This window comes from Vigna radiata, chromosome 2, assembly GCF_000741045.1.
Source record: "Vigna radiata var. radiata cultivar VC1973A chromosome 2, Vradiata_ver6, whole genome shotgun sequence".
Classification (NCBI taxonomy): Eukaryota; Viridiplantae; Streptophyta; class Magnoliopsida; order Fabales; family Fabaceae; genus Vigna; species Vigna radiata.
The window spans coordinates 23,214,437-23,228,655 of NC_028352.1; the positions used below are offsets into that span (position 1 = coordinate 23,214,437).

General features: G+C 32.0%; 4 protein-coding genes and 1 pseudogene across 6 annotated transcripts; 2 read left to right on the forward strand and 3 right to left on the reverse strand.

Annotated features, from left to right (window-relative positions):
* Positions 1 to 236: 236 nt before the first annotated feature.
* LOC106753465 lies at positions 237 to 1,642 on the reverse strand (annotated as a pseudogene).
* Positions 580 to 3,418, reverse strand: LOC106756498 (putative pentatricopeptide repeat-containing protein At1g53330). 3 transcript variants are annotated; one of them, XM_022778859.1, is made up of 4 exons: positions 1,956 to 3,418; positions 1,441 to 1,514; positions 1,209 to 1,292; positions 580 to 711 (listed from the first exon to the last, which is right to left on the reverse strand). In XM_022778859.1, the coding sequence occupies exon 1, from the start codon at positions 3,375 to 3,377 to the stop codon at positions 2,004 to 2,006; it is 1,374 nt and encodes a 457-aa protein (XP_022634580.1). In that variant the 5' UTR covers positions 3,378 to 3,418; the 3' UTR covers positions 580 to 711; positions 1,209 to 1,292; positions 1,441 to 1,514; positions 1,956 to 2,003. The 3 variants fall into 3 exon arrangements, with proteins under 3 accessions (XP_022634580.1, XP_022634581.1, XP_022634579.1); XM_022778860.1 differs by lacking the exon at positions 1,209 to 1,292; XM_022778858.1 differs by lacking the exon at positions 580 to 711 and having other exon boundaries at positions 1,150 to 1,292.
* Positions 3,419 to 3,875: 457 nt separating this feature from the next.
* Positions 3,876 to 5,567, forward strand: LOC106754295 (peroxidase P7-like). Its single transcript, XM_014636311.2, has 4 exons — positions 3,876 to 4,278; positions 4,356 to 4,547; positions 4,646 to 4,811; positions 5,060 to 5,567. Exons 1-4 carry the CDS (start codon positions 4,066 to 4,068, stop codon positions 5,443 to 5,445), a joined length of 957 nt encoding a protein of 318 aa, XP_014491797.1. The 5' UTR covers positions 3,876 to 4,065; the 3' UTR covers positions 5,446 to 5,567.
* Positions 5,568 to 5,886: 319 nt separating this feature from the next.
* On the reverse strand, positions 5,887 to 7,146 carry LOC106753473. Its single transcript, XM_014635293.2, has 4 exons — positions 7,005 to 7,146; positions 6,647 to 6,770; positions 6,427 to 6,502; positions 5,887 to 6,252 (listed from the first exon to the last, which is right to left on the reverse strand). The coding sequence occupies exons 1-4, from the start codon at positions 7,111 to 7,113 to the stop codon at positions 6,106 to 6,108; spliced, it is 456 nt and encodes a 151-aa protein (XP_014490779.1). The 5' UTR covers positions 7,114 to 7,146; the 3' UTR covers positions 5,887 to 6,105.
* A 3,899-nt stretch (positions 7,147 to 11,045) lies between these two features.
* Positions 11,046 to 11,862, forward strand: LOC106755986. Its single transcript, XM_014638223.2, has 3 exons — positions 11,046 to 11,191; positions 11,319 to 11,412; positions 11,532 to 11,862. The coding sequence occupies exons 1-3, from the start codon at positions 11,143 to 11,145 to the stop codon at positions 11,686 to 11,688; spliced, it is 300 nt and encodes a 99-aa protein (XP_014493709.1). The 5' UTR covers positions 11,046 to 11,142; the 3' UTR covers positions 11,689 to 11,862.
* Positions 11,863 to 14,219: the final 2,357 nt, after the last annotated feature.

Here is a 14,219-nt window from a genome sequence, read left to right on the forward strand (position 1 = left end):
CAGCAACAAACAACCTTGATTACAAAACAACCAAATAAGCTTCAGACGAGCTTCATTTATTTTCTTTGTATTAGTACTGTGACTGAAATATACATTGTAGGCATGGGCATGCTGAATAACCATAACCTTTGGAAACCATTACAAATTAAGTTTGAATTCACATGTTGGCGTGAAAACAAAAAACTATTTCTAGCTAAGGTATGATGTAATGACATCTCACAATTTAGCAGACATTCTCAACCAAAACCATATTTATTAGAGTATGAATATGAACATTTCAATTACCATGGTAACTTTGTCATAACCGTAATTCATTCAAAACTTGAAAAGTCAATGAATATTTTAAGGAGTACAATCCTGTTGCTGCAGGTAATGCTCATCTTGCCAAACAAAAACAATATCTTTGAGAGCTGGTCTTAAATATTCCTTCACTATCTTCTGGAATTCTAATGTATCACCGCCGGATTTCATCTCAACCAAATGAAAAGATGGAGCGACTTCAAATATTTCAACATCAATGGAAACCGGTTCTTTTCTACCTGCCTTGGATCTCTCCAATTTCAGTAGCCCTCCATCCTTCTTAATGATCACCATCCTCAATGCGGGCAATATCTTCCACTGTAGACATGGTAGATGAGGCAGAGCTCATGAATGTAAATTTGATATCTTCCTCTTCACCAATGTTAGCAAATTGGCCAGACAAATTTAGCCCTGCAGACAGAGAAATTATGTTAAAAGTATTTAAATGTCCAGGAGCAACCAATTCTTGAACTGCCTTAACAGAAGCAGTGATTGTATTCTCGCACAAACCAAAAACTTTATCAAAATTAACTAAATCCACATTTGCAGACTCTCTTTTCACTTCACCAGAATTGGGTTTGAATCCTTTTCTGAACCACGAATTTTCCATAACTTTTGCCATGGATATCCTGGTATCTGGGTTGGGGTCAAGGATTTTCCCCAACAATCTGCGCACTTCAATTGAAAACCAGTTTGGGCATTTGTATTCCGCCCTGCCTATTTTCCTATACAGTGACATGAGATTCAAATCATAGAATGGCAAATGACCAGCCAAAAGAACAAATAAGATCACTCCACAAGACCATACATCAGATTTTGCTCCATTATAGCCCTTTCTACTTACAACCTCAGGCGCCACAAATGCAGGAGTTCCACAAACTGTATTACAATAAATCAAGGCATCTTACTCTGAATAGAATATCATAATATATCTGAGAAAACCTCAACTTTAGCCTATTCAGCTCATTTTCTGCATTATCAGATAGAAAAAACTGCAAATGAAGAGAGGATAATCAGCAAAGAAAAATGTTCAGAACAAAGTTTTAGACTTTTAATGATGATGTTATCTCTAAAGAAAACATACCTTCATAATTGAAAGCCTGTGTAAACCAACAAACCAAAAGAAAAAGGCAAACTAACCTTATGCAACACATAATCAGCACCTGTATAAAACAGTAATTTGTGCATATCACCTTCTTCCGGAATATCCTTTCCTACATAAGATAATCACAGTTATCAATATCAGACAATAGCATGCAGAAGTCAATCCAGAAAACGCTATGGTGGGATAGCCCATAGCAAGATGACTATTATTATGAGTTTTTTAGGTTTAATTACTCATTACCAGCACAATCTTTACATTTTAGCCATACACCTAGAAACTACTCATTTAGTCCTTACACATGCACTCTCTAGTCCAACACATGCACTTTTTAATCTATTTTAGTCTATGTAATTCTAAACGACAGGGACTAAAACCAATTAAAAACTAATTCAAAAAGACTAAATGAGTCATTTTAAGTATAGGGACTAAAGCATAAAGATTGTGTAGGTAAAAAGACCAAGTGAATATTTATATGTATATAAATACTCAGAATTCATGACATACTCATAATTAAAAATAAAAAGTCATAGGTCTCTAAAGCAAAACATACATGTAACAGAATATCTCTCTGCACATTCACGGAAACCCAATATAAAATTCATGCCAACACCAATTCATCAAAATACTCAAAAGCTCCCAACAACTTTTCAGATTGACAAACCAATAAGACCAAAGTTTTCCACAGATCCTCACAGTAAAATCCCCCACCTACCAAACCACTCAAAACCTTCCCTAGTAACTCAAAATCTCCTTCCTTGCACACCATACCAACAAACACATTCAAACTGGAGGAACGAGGAACACAGCCTTTAAAAATCATCTCCTCTAAAACCAACCCAGCTTCCTCAAACTGCATACACTGGCAAAGCCCATCAAACAAGGTGCGGTAAGTCACAACATCAGGAACACACTGTCGCCTTGGCATGTCCCCAAATAAATCATCAGCCTCCCTCCATTTCCCCTCTTCACACAGCCAACCAATAACCACATTGTAGCCAAAAACATCAGGCTTCACACCCTCTAACCCATCATTCAAAATCCTATAAGCCTCTTCAAACTTCCCCTCCCTACAAAACTCCCCAATTAACACATTACACGTCACAGAATTCGGCTTCACACCACCAATCTTCATTTCCTCCAAAACCCTAAATCCTATATCCTTCTTCCCTCCTTTTAAAAACCCTGAAACCAAAGTGTTGTACACCACAGCATCAAGCTTCAAATTGTTCCTCACCATCTCATCTTTCAACCTAACCGCGGAATCAAAATCACCCACCTCGCAAACAGCTTTAATCAAACTAGTGTACACAAAANCATTAGGCTTAATTTTAAAAANCNTATCCATCTCNTCCTTCACCTTAAACGCCTGGGGAAGGTGCAATTGAGGGCTTTTGCACAGCAAGTTAATCAGAGTTCCGAACGTAATTTGATTCGGACGAACGCCTCGCCTACGCATTTCGTTGAACAGCTTCCANGCCCGANCNCGGTCGTCNGTTAGAGAACANGCGTGGATGAGGATGTTGTAGGAGCANGCGTCGGGACCGCGAAAGCGGGGGAGGTGCGGCAGGAGGCGNGTGAATGAGGCNAAGTCACGGCAGGCGAGCAGCGCGTGGAGGAGGGAGTTGAAGGAGCGGAGNGAGGGGGCGGGGATGGAGAGGAAGGTGCGGAGGGCACGCGATGGGAGGCCGGCGCGCGCGTAGGCAGCGATGACGTGGCGGAGGAGGGGTTCGGGGGTAGGGAAGCGCGTTTGGGTGTGGAGTTGGTTGAGGAGCTGTTCCATTTGGGGGAACATTTTGGCTTGGGCAAGTTTGGTGATAATGAGGTCAAAGGAGCGGAGGGAATGGCGGAATGGGTGGACGGAGGGATGGTTAGGGTTTGGGTTGAGGAAGAGTTGAAGGGCCAGTGAAGGGTCTTTCTGAGAGCGGAGGAGAGAGGTGAGTCGGAAGGAGGAGATGGGTTTCGAAGTAGACATTGAAGTTTGGTTCTTGAACTTTACTAATTTTCTATGTCAAAAATAATAGAAATCATCTATATTTTTTAATATATGCACTTCTACTAGAATTACAAAATTATTTTAATATTTAAAAATATATTTAAAGTTAAAATTTAAGATAAATTTATAAGTTTTTAATGTTTCACATTACGTAAATAATATATATGTATATCATATTTAAATTAAAGTTGGTTCTATATATGTTTTTCTAACGTTACCATTTCTAAACTTTTTGGTCAAAAAATAAACTGACTATTTCTAAACTTTATTCCATCAACTTAATGGTGGGTGTATACCGGGGCTTTTGACTATGGTCTTTTGACTATGGTTAAAATATATGTTACTGTTTCTTAAAAATATTGTCTGAAGCCACAGATCCTACATTCAAAATCTAATCCATTTTTTTTCATATTATATTTACTTAAGTAATATATGAAAAAAAAAATAAGGATAAGGATTGTGTACATGAGTCTTTTACTGCAAGGAATCCATTCCTTTAATCATGGCCGAAAAGAAAAAGGAAATTACGTACATAACATACATCAGCTTTAACATGGAAAGACAAGCTAGAAGTACTTTTACTTTCATGTGACCAATTTTATCCTAATGGTTACTATTAGAAGCGAAGACACAAATTATTGGGTTTGTGTGGACTCCGAAAGTTTAGATGGCTTCTTGCTATTTTCTTTTGTTTCTTCTTGTAGCTGTTACAGCAGCGTCTGAAGCAGATGCCGAAAAGAAGTTATCCCCGGACTTCTACACTAGCAGCTGCCCAGAGCTGTTGCCTATAGTGAAAAAAGGAGTCATAAAAGGCATTAAAGATGAAACTCGCATAGGAGCTTCCTTACTCAGATTGCATTTCCATGACTGCTTTGTAAACGTGAGTATATACATTAATTTCTGGTCACTGTAGTCTTCTCCTTTGCTTAATTTGGCGTTACTTAACGCAATGTTCAGGGTTGTGATGCGTCGATACTGTTGGATGATACAAGCAATTTCATAGGAGAGAAAACCGCAGCACCCAACAATAATTCAGCAAGAGGGTTCGACGTGATCGATGACATTAAAGCCAAGGTGGAGAAATCATGCCCCCGGGTTGTTTCCTGCGCTGATATTCTCGCTCTGGCTGCTCGAGACTCTGTTGTTTATGTAATAACCAATCCTAGTAGTATTAATACTAAGACCCTTAAAATATAAAAACCGAAAACATTTGTTATTGATGGGGTAATATGTGTTGAAATTTACAGCTAGGGGGACCATCGTGGGAAGTAGGCTTGGGGAGAAGGGATTCAATCGCAGCTAGCAGAGCTGATGCCAATAACTCCATTCCTGCACCCTTTCTCAATTTAACCGATCTCAAAACGAATTTCGCCAACCACGGGCTCTCTGTGAAGAACTTGGTGGCTCTTTCAGGTACCATATGCTAAACACGTTAAATTATACATGTATCAAGTCTGATCAAGACCAGGTAGGGTACTATATAAATGCTTTGTCAAGAAAATTTCTAGGCTATTTTAGATTGAAATAGAATGAGAGAAGTTGTGAGTGTTAATTATTGCCAGAAAATGACCGCTCTTTTTGTTCAGAAGTTTTTTCTTGAAAGATTTTGACATGCTATGCCTAAGAAATGCTTCAATTCACTTGACTGCCTTTAATAACAGGTGCGCATACTCTTGGTCTTGCCAGATGTTTAACATTCCGAGCCCATATCTTCAATGATTCCAACATTGATGCCTCCTTTGCCAAGTCCCTACAAAGCAAGTGCCCCATAAGTGGAAATGACGATTTACTTGCACCCCTTGACCTTCGAACTCCTACCCATTTCGATAATCTATACTTCAAAAACATACTGGCTAAAAGGGGCCTTCTTCATTCTGACCAGGAGCTGCTCAACGGCGGTTCCACCGGTAAACTGGTGAAGAAATACGCTACTGACACGGTTGCCTTCTTTAAAGCCTTCGCCAAGGGCATGGTCAAAATGAGCAATATCAAGCCTCTAACAGGAAGCGAGGGGCAGATCAGAATCAATTGCCGAAAAGTCTCTTAACATTAGCCAACAATGCGTACCCATACATACATGTATAATGATTTCCTTCCAAAGTTATGTATTCTCTGGCTGTCAAGCTAACTGGTTTATCTATCTTCAATAAACTACCTCATTTTATATGACTTTTTTAAGCTTCCTACCTTCCCTGACAACATATTCGACCAGTAGAACCTGCAATCTCCACGATCATGAAGAAGTGACGTAAAAATAATATCATCGATGCCAATCCATAAATTTGTTTGTACTCAAATACGGTATTTCGATCCTATAACTGATCCAGGAATGCAACTAGATGAGATTAAACAGTTGTCAAGTTAAAAATTCCAGAAGATCTATATGTAAATATTATAGCTCAGAAGAATCATCTATGGAAAAAAAGGCAAGTCATATCCAATCACAAATTCTTGAATTGTTAGAATACTGAAAAATCTTCCAGGAGAAATTATCAAAAGTGAAAAACAAAATTCCAAGGCCAATTAACGTGTTAATTATAATTGGTCAGGGTCAAACACCTTTTCTTTGATTTGAAAATTGGGAAGACTGTCATGAACTTCCTGTATCACATTTATACATTAACCTGGTAACATCACATTTTCATTATAACCAAAACAAGGATGAAGAGTCTCAAGCTGCCAGTCCTACTGCTGCTCTACGTTCCTCTTAATCCAGTTCATGAACAGATTCAACCTCCTCTTCTGGTAGTTCAAATTGATCAACCTCTTTAAAGTAAGCATTCTGTTTTTCAATATAATCTTGAAGTTGGGCATCTTTGGACACATCTTCTTCATACGATACAGCGCGCTTCTTCTGGAAACTCAGCAGATATCATCAAACACTTGTTGAGCAAATTATCCATTAAGAACCATTTAAAATTCACCATTCATGTAAACTAATCCAATGACGATTAATTACACCACACTCAAGAATGCCCTACAAATCTGCAGAACCATCATAGACAGAGTGTATATTAAAAATCTATACCTTCTTGCAAGAAACTGTTAAAATCCTTGCTTTAGGTAGACCCAATCCTTCAAGTTCTACTCCATCACTGTTGTCACTGTTTGGTAGGAAAAAAAACTTGGATGACAAACGAATAATTATAGGAAAAAAGACGAGAGAGTAATAATTGCACTCGGTTCCCTTACGTATTGTAAAATTGAACCTAACATGACTTAAAACAGAGAATAGTATTACTAGTTACCGAATCTTAGAGATTTTTGAATTGGCTATTGCCTTTTTTGCATTCCTTTTCTTTTCATTCAAAGTATGTATTCGGGTGCAGAATGCTGAAATTGGCTCAGAAACATCAAGGCCAACAACAGTACCTGAAATCAAAGCACGAAATCACCGTGTCGTCAAAAGTAAGGAACAGATATGGTTAACACTGGTATTAAGCTATAATTGTTGGCTTGACGTGAACAAAATTGATGCAAAATTGAAAGACGGATTACGAGAGCATAAACAATTGATTCTAAAGAGTAAGAAAAGTTCAACGTGAAATTTAGACGCAAAGGAAAAATGAAAAGATAATGTATGAGATTGCATAAAAATGAAAGTACCGCGTCTGGCGTCGATTGAGGAGGAGGAAGAAGATGATGGAAGGAGGTTGGAAATGGTGAGATCGGAAAGAGGCTTTCGTTTTCTTTCCCTACCATTAGAGTTTTTCATTTCGACGATTGAGTTTCTGAGAGCGTGAAAATCACTCACTCCCACTTCTCATGCTTTTTTCTGTTATATTCTTGTCTCTCATGGCGGGAAATGTCAGTTGGAAAACAACCATTTGCTAATGCCTTTTCCATGAATTATTTGTCAATACCGTTTTAAATGTGTCTATAGGAGTTATTTGAGTTCAAATTTATTTTCAGGTAAAGTTTAATCCAAAGAAGAAGGGTCTGAAAATTCCTAAAATGGTTATATTAACTAATGGACCATATACATGCCTTTAGTTATATTTGTACAGAAAAAGTATTTTTAATAATTTTTTTTTTATAACTTTTTTATAATGTGACAATTTATGATTTGTCCATTTTAAATATATTTTAAAATAGATTCAAACAGACTAATAGAATGGTAACACATATCTTGTTATCAAAAAATTGTTAAAAAAAAGTTATTGAAATATCATTGTCCTATTTGGACCTGGGAGTTATATTCTCTTTTAAAGAGTTTATTAAACTTTAGCTTGTTTTGTCTCAATTTTAGAGCTTCCTTGATATGCATCACATGATAGAAAAGGAAAATTTGAAGAAAGCAGTGTTTAAAAAAAAAAACTGAGAATAAAAAATAACCACATTTAAAAGACAAAAAGCATATAAAAATAAAAATAAACCTTCAAAATGTTGGTGCAAATATTCCAGTTTCCACTTATAAAGATTTGTTTTCCTAATCAAGGGTCAATGCTGACAAAGTTTGATTTGAAAAAAAAAAAAGAAAGTGCTTTTCCGAAGCAGCTTTTAGAGATAAATTTTATTTATAAATTTGGAACAGTGTAATTGGACCCTGTAAAGCTAGTAATAGCACATGAAGTGCAATACTAAAATATTTGTTTAGTACAATCGTCTTCCTGATCCAATGTTTCTTTTAGCCTTACAATAAGAATAATTTAATTAAACGATAAAAATATTAAAGGATTATTTTAGTATTTAAATTGATGTTAAAGAGTGTCTAAAGTTACATACTTTTTAAAACTTATGATACTTTATACTTTTAACCGATGTGTATTTTTATCACATCGCGGTGACATTACATGTATGAATATTCAATAACTATTTTGTAACAAAATTTAAAGTTCTATTGTATGTAATTTATTACAAATTTAGTGTATTAATTTTAATTTTATTTTTGAATATGTTGTCCTCTTTGAGTTTAAATTTACTTCTTAAATAAGTTGTGATACATCTGATATAAATACCCTTTACAAGCTTAAACGTAATAATTATAGTTATAGATATGTAAGTATGGATTTAGGTACGGAAAAATATTTAAATGTGATGTCGACACAAAAGTTTAATACACTGTACAAATTTCATATTCTCTTTCATCTTTAGAAAATATTAGTCTACTATATTCTCTTTAGAAAGAAAGTCGAGTTTTTTCTATAAATATAGAATGGTATTATTCTTACTTATATTATTCACCACGCACGTAAGCTTTATGCAAAAAATTACGTTACATTTAAATTCATTTATAATATTACTCCTTAATTCTTTTGTATTACCTTAAAATTTTGTGATAATTATTCTTAAATTAGGTTATTTAATGAACGATTTGATTGTATTACTTTAATAGGTCTCCATCGGAAAGGGTAATGTCGGTTACACGTATCTTGTTGGCGAAAGAATACACAGATTAATCTCTCATAAAGTAATGTTGGACACACAGTTTGTTAATGTGAATATGATCTCTGCCAAAGGAGATATGTCTGAGGCAATAGCAAGATAGATGCGTCCAAATTATCACAATAGATAGTTGAATATAGGTTTTCTATTTTACCAAATATAATGTAGTTTCTATGTCATTTAATGAAAATGGTAAATTTTTAAGTTTGATCTGATATAAGTAAATTATGTTTAAAACCATAATTTTTACTGAAAACAAATTTTGTCTGGCTAAAGTCATCTTAAGCATGTTTTTAGTTTCTTTTTTAAAGAGAAAATATGTCTGCAAACATTTTTTTAATGTTTTTATGATTTTTTAAAATCATACATTCAAGTTTTTTTTTTTAATTTTCACTTAGTTATATTTAAAAAAAAAAAAATCAAGCATTTACATGTTTCAAGTATATTTAAAATTTTCTTTCAGTTTTTTTAAATCACGTTGTTTTGCCTTTTTCATGTTGGTCTTTTTTTTTAAAATAATTTTTCGTTTTTATTCATTTAAAAATTATTTAAATTTTTTTGAAAAATAAAAAATTAACCTGTGACTTTAATTTATAGTAAAAGTTTTTTTTTCCATTATTTGTAATATTCTTCCATTTCTATTGAATATTTTTTCAACCTCATAAAATATGTTCTCAAACTTCTATAGTAATGTTGTCTCTACCGTTTACAATCTGATGAAGTCAATAGATTGTTATAAACCAATGATGTCTTACTATTCACAATAGCAATAGAAATGAAAATAAAAATAAAGAAAAAATAATTATAATGATAACAATGTCCTAACGCAGATTATTATATGAGATCAGTCATAACAAGAAAAATCTAAAAAAACTAGTCTTTTTGGTATTAACTCTCATAAGTAAATACTTGTTTATATTTTCCTTAAATTTTATTATGCAAAACCAATTATTACTTTGTTAATTTTTTTTCTTCCTTACGGCCCTTTAACATATTCGTTGATTTCGTACTAGAGTTTTTTTATTTTTTATTTCTCAATGCAACTATCAATTTAAAAATAAAATGCAAAAGTTAATTTTATTTTTATGAAAAAACAGTAAACCTTTTTTTAAATTAATAAAAAGACAAAAAAATATTAAAAAACATTAAATAAATGAAAAAGGTAAAGAGGGGATTAAAAATTAAAAGAGTATCTGAAAACATGATTTAAAAAAATAAAAAAGATGAAAAAACATTGGAAACGCCACCAAGAAAATCTACTTACGATTTAAAAAAAAATTAAAGAAATTATCAAAGAAGTGCTAAAAGGTATCACTTTAAAAAATTATATAAAAAAATTTGGTATGGCTTAAAGAACCATTGATCTCTACAAATATTTTATCAAGATTTTTAATTTGTAGAAAAAGATAACAAGCGTATAACTAACATGGAATAAAAAAACAGTCTCAAATGCAGCGGAAACACGTGGTATGACATAAAATATTACTTAAAATTAGTGAAACAAATTCATATAACATCATACAACGTAATTAATATCAGTTACTTCACTCCCAATAAAAAGTAATAAATTTTAAATTGTTAAACTATTAGAGCTATCTTAAATATTTAATATCGACAATCAATTTACCTCTTACTAAAAAAACACAACTGATCTCTCTGTCCTTTTGCCAATTACGATAAAGGTTTTTTATTCTCGCAATATATATGTTTCTTAATAAACATATTTTATACTAAACGGTCAAGTGACTTTTGTAGGCTTTTTAATAAATTTAGAACTCGATATTAATAGGCCTTCGATCCTCATTAGGAGCTAAAAAACACAATTACTTAAAAATCTCTTGGTATAAGTAACATTAAAGAGTATTTAAAAAATATTAATTTCTTTCAGCTTAGAAAAGTGCGTCAAGAAAAATTATATATAGTTCATGTTTTTGTCAATAATCTCTACTTAAGTAATGTTTGGCATGAATTGTTGCAGTGCGATGACGATACAAGCGGTTTCATGGATCCTCTGAATCAGCACCGCTGATCCAGGTAAAAAACAAAACCCGTTGGCTCCCTCTGCATGCCACATGATTGTAATAAAGCAAATCAATAGAATGTGGCAAAAGTGGATGCACAGAACAAAACCACCATAAATAAGCCTCCAGTTTAACTCAATTCCAACGTTCCAATCTCCAATAAAACAGCCAAAACCCATGGGCCAACCCAAGCACCAAAAACAAAGTCACAGATTTCAACATCACCCTCACCCACCCTTCTATAAATATTCTCCCTTTCTCCTCACACCATTCATCACCTTCACTGTTATACTTCCTCAGACACACTTCCCACATCAAGAACAGAGCACCAGCATCATATGGAGGCAGTTCAGTCATGGGTTTCAGAGCACAAGCTCACCACCATTGGTAAGTACTTGCACAAATGCCAAAAAGCTCACCTTTAAAACTAGTTTACCGCGTGATCTCATTTCATATAAAAGATGATCAAACCTTAAAGAAATTGGTTTTGAATTAGTTTTAATTATTATTACAGGGGCACTCTGGGCATCTGGAATTGGAGCATCACTTGTGACTTATTCATGCAAAAAGTCGCCTTTGAAGCCTAGTCTCAGGCTTATCCATGCCAGGTACATATAACTTTCTCAGAAAAGTTTAACTTAATGATAACAATTTTTTAATCTATGCCTCATGTGAATAATGTTGTAATAATATTGTAAATGAATTAATGAATGATATGGCTTCGCAGGATGCATGCTCAGGCGCTAACTTTAGCAGTGTTGTCTGGTGCAGCTGCTTACCATTATTATGAGAAAGGTTCTCTTCAGCCAAAACCAGTGGCAGATAATATTTCTGCCACCAATTTCAACCATCTTGTCGAATATGATATTCACTGTCCTTTCTAAAGTAAAAACAATAGGGATCATGCTATTGAGATGTCCTTTATTAAGTTATTGCTATTTCCTAGAATGAATGTTCTCCAGAACAATTTGCATGTGTTTGTTCTGAGAAGTTTTATGAGAAGTGTAATGTATATAAACAAGTTTTATGACAAGTTTCAGCTTGATTTGCATTATTCATATAAAGTCTATTATTATTAGAAAAGAAAAAGAAAGTTAAGTTATGCAAAATGCTTAACCTTATCTATTCTGTATTGAAATCTTACACGTGACTACACACACCCTTTTAATGGTTTCTTTTTTCTAGTATAACGTGTTTCTGGTTATGGGGGTAAAACAAATCTAATTAATAATTAAAAAGTATATATAAGACCATTTTAAGATTTATTTTAAACTAATTTCAATATAAAAAAAATTAGTTTGCAACGTTTGTTGATATACTTTAATTTAGTATAGAACTAATGAAAATTCTCATCAAACAACATAAATGTGGATAATTAATGGAGTTTCATTTTATATCCACATTACAATTTAAACTTCAGGTTGGATCAATGCTTTTAGCGGTTTTGATTTATTAAATGTGCATGTGTTTGTTAATATGAAAAAAAAAGTATAACAAAAATAATGTCAATCCAAACATGTTTGAAATTATTTTAGACTAATATGAAATAGTGTATTTAAATTAGGCTTAATTAAATTTTGAGTTCAAATTGAGTCCTTATTAAATTTTATATTGCTTAGTTTAATTTTAACTTTTTATTTTGAATTTAAATACAGAAAATAAGATCATAATTTGACAATAAAATAATTATAGAAAATTGAAATATTTAATACAAATTTATTTTAATAAAACTTTAATCAAAATTATTAAACTTATGAAATATTTAAAATTTAATCAAGTTATTTTGTCAGAAAAATTGTATCTTACATCTATGAGTATTTGAGAAAAAAAGTAAGAGAATTATATGCGTAACCCAAAGTTTACATTTCTTACAGTGAAATTTTGACTACAAGTTTTCATATTCATTATCTAAACAAAAGTCTGTCTTCTTCCTTTTTATTTTAAAGACACTCACCCACACTTGTTCTGGAAATCTGGAAATTTTGATGGGGTGCGGGAAAAAAATTGAAAGAGTGGAAGAAAAAACAGCCATCAAAATTTTACCCACAAATTGAACTAAACTGCGTCAATAGCCCAGCCAAACTCGATATTTTGACAACACTTTTTGACAATGGGACACGTATCATCATTTTATTGGTTTATTTGAATTTATATTTAAAAAATATTTAAAACGAACCAATCATAAACTGCCACGTTGTCAAAAAGTTATTAAAAAAGTATGGTTAAAGGAAGTTTTTCCCTATAATATCTCTTACTTTAACTGATTATATATTATTTAATAGATTAAATAATTTTTATTTATATACATATATATAATTAAACAATTGTTTTTACTTTTCATTTAAAATGATAACAGATCGAAACTTTTTACCTATCTCACTGTGGAATACTTATTTAAAAAATATTTATAAATTTTTTAAAAATAGATAATTTATATATTTTTAAAATAAAATTACAAAATTATATAAAATATAATGCAAATTACATTAAATCTAATTAAATTTTAATTTTAACTAAATTAACTTAATAAAATATAAATTAAATTTTATTTTTTTACAGATAATAAATATTTATGAAAATTACTAATATGAAGTGGACACAAATTCTGTGTGAATATTAAATTATTCGTTATCCATTGCTTAAAATATCTATTTAAAATATTTATCTATAATTCATAACAGATTTTATCGCAAATACCACGTACACATTTCATCATCTTCTATCTCGTTTTTAGCCAAACCAGTCCTAGCACTCAACATATACATATAAAAGGTAGGTTTGTTAATCATTAAACACATTACAAGCTGTATTTTATGATAATTTTTTTAATTTAAGTTTTAGGTGGGAAAGAGAGAGTTTTGTAACCAATAATAAATTAATCCAATATAAATAAAATAGTTTTTCTAAAATAAATACCAGTGTTTTATTTTTAAAAAAGTGTTGACTAAGTAAGAAGGAGTTTAAAAGAGAGAAAATATTATTTAGGAAGATAAATTAACTTTTGAAATTATTATACATAAATGAGACGAGGAATAAATAGAAAAATTCAAAATAAAATTTAGACAAAAATAAATAATTCCTTTACCATTATCATAAAATTCAATTATGACAATATATTTTAGAACTTAGTAATATACTCTTAATACATACGGTTTAATGTTCGAAAAAAAAAAGAATATTTACTCGTCATTATTTGACTTAAAATTTGGATGACAATTAATGATATGAAAAATTGATTTATAAGTTTTGTACAAAAATCAACGTCATAATAAAAACAAAGGACCCAAAATAGAAAGATTGACAGCCTCACACTGTAAACTAAATATATAAAACTACAAAAGCATAAAAAGTAGTTGTTAGCAATTTGGGTGTATATATATATATATATATATAAAAGTAAATATTAAATGTGTTA

Coding starts and splice junctions, on each gene's coding strand:
- LOC106753473 (XM_014635293.2), bottom strand. CDS start 7,113: ATGAAAAACTCTAATGGTAGGGAAAGAAAACGAAAGCCTCTTTCCGAT. Junction 6,503..6,646: donor TCAAAAATCTCTAAGATTCG/GTAACTAGTAAT, acceptor CCTACCAAACAG/TGACAACAGTGATGGAGTAG. Junction 6,253..6,426: donor TAACAGTTTCTTGCAAGAAG/GTATAGATTTTT, acceptor CTGAGTTTCCAG/AAGAAGCGCGCTGTATCGTA.
- LOC106755986 (XM_014638223.2), top strand. CDS start 11,143: ATGGAGGCAGTTCAGTCATGGGTTTCAGAGCACAAGCTCACCACCATT. Junction 11,192..11,318: donor GCACAAGCTCACCACCATTG/GTAAGTACTTGC, acceptor TTATTATTACAG/GGGCACTCTGGGCATCTGGA. Junction 11,413..11,531: donor CTCAGGCTTATCCATGCCAG/GTACATATAACT, acceptor ATGGCTTCGCAG/GATGCATGCTCAGGCGCTAA.
- LOC106754295 (XM_014636311.2), top strand. CDS start 4,066: ATGGCTTCTTGCTATTTTCTTTTGTTTCTTCTTGTAGCTGTTACAGCA. Junction 4,279..4,355: donor TCCATGACTGCTTTGTAAAC/GTGAGTATATAC, acceptor CGCAATGTTCAG/GGTTGTGATGCGTCGATACT. Junction 4,812..5,059: donor GAACTTGGTGGCTCTTTCAG/GTACCATATGCT, acceptor CTTTAATAACAG/GTGCGCATACTCTTGGTCTT.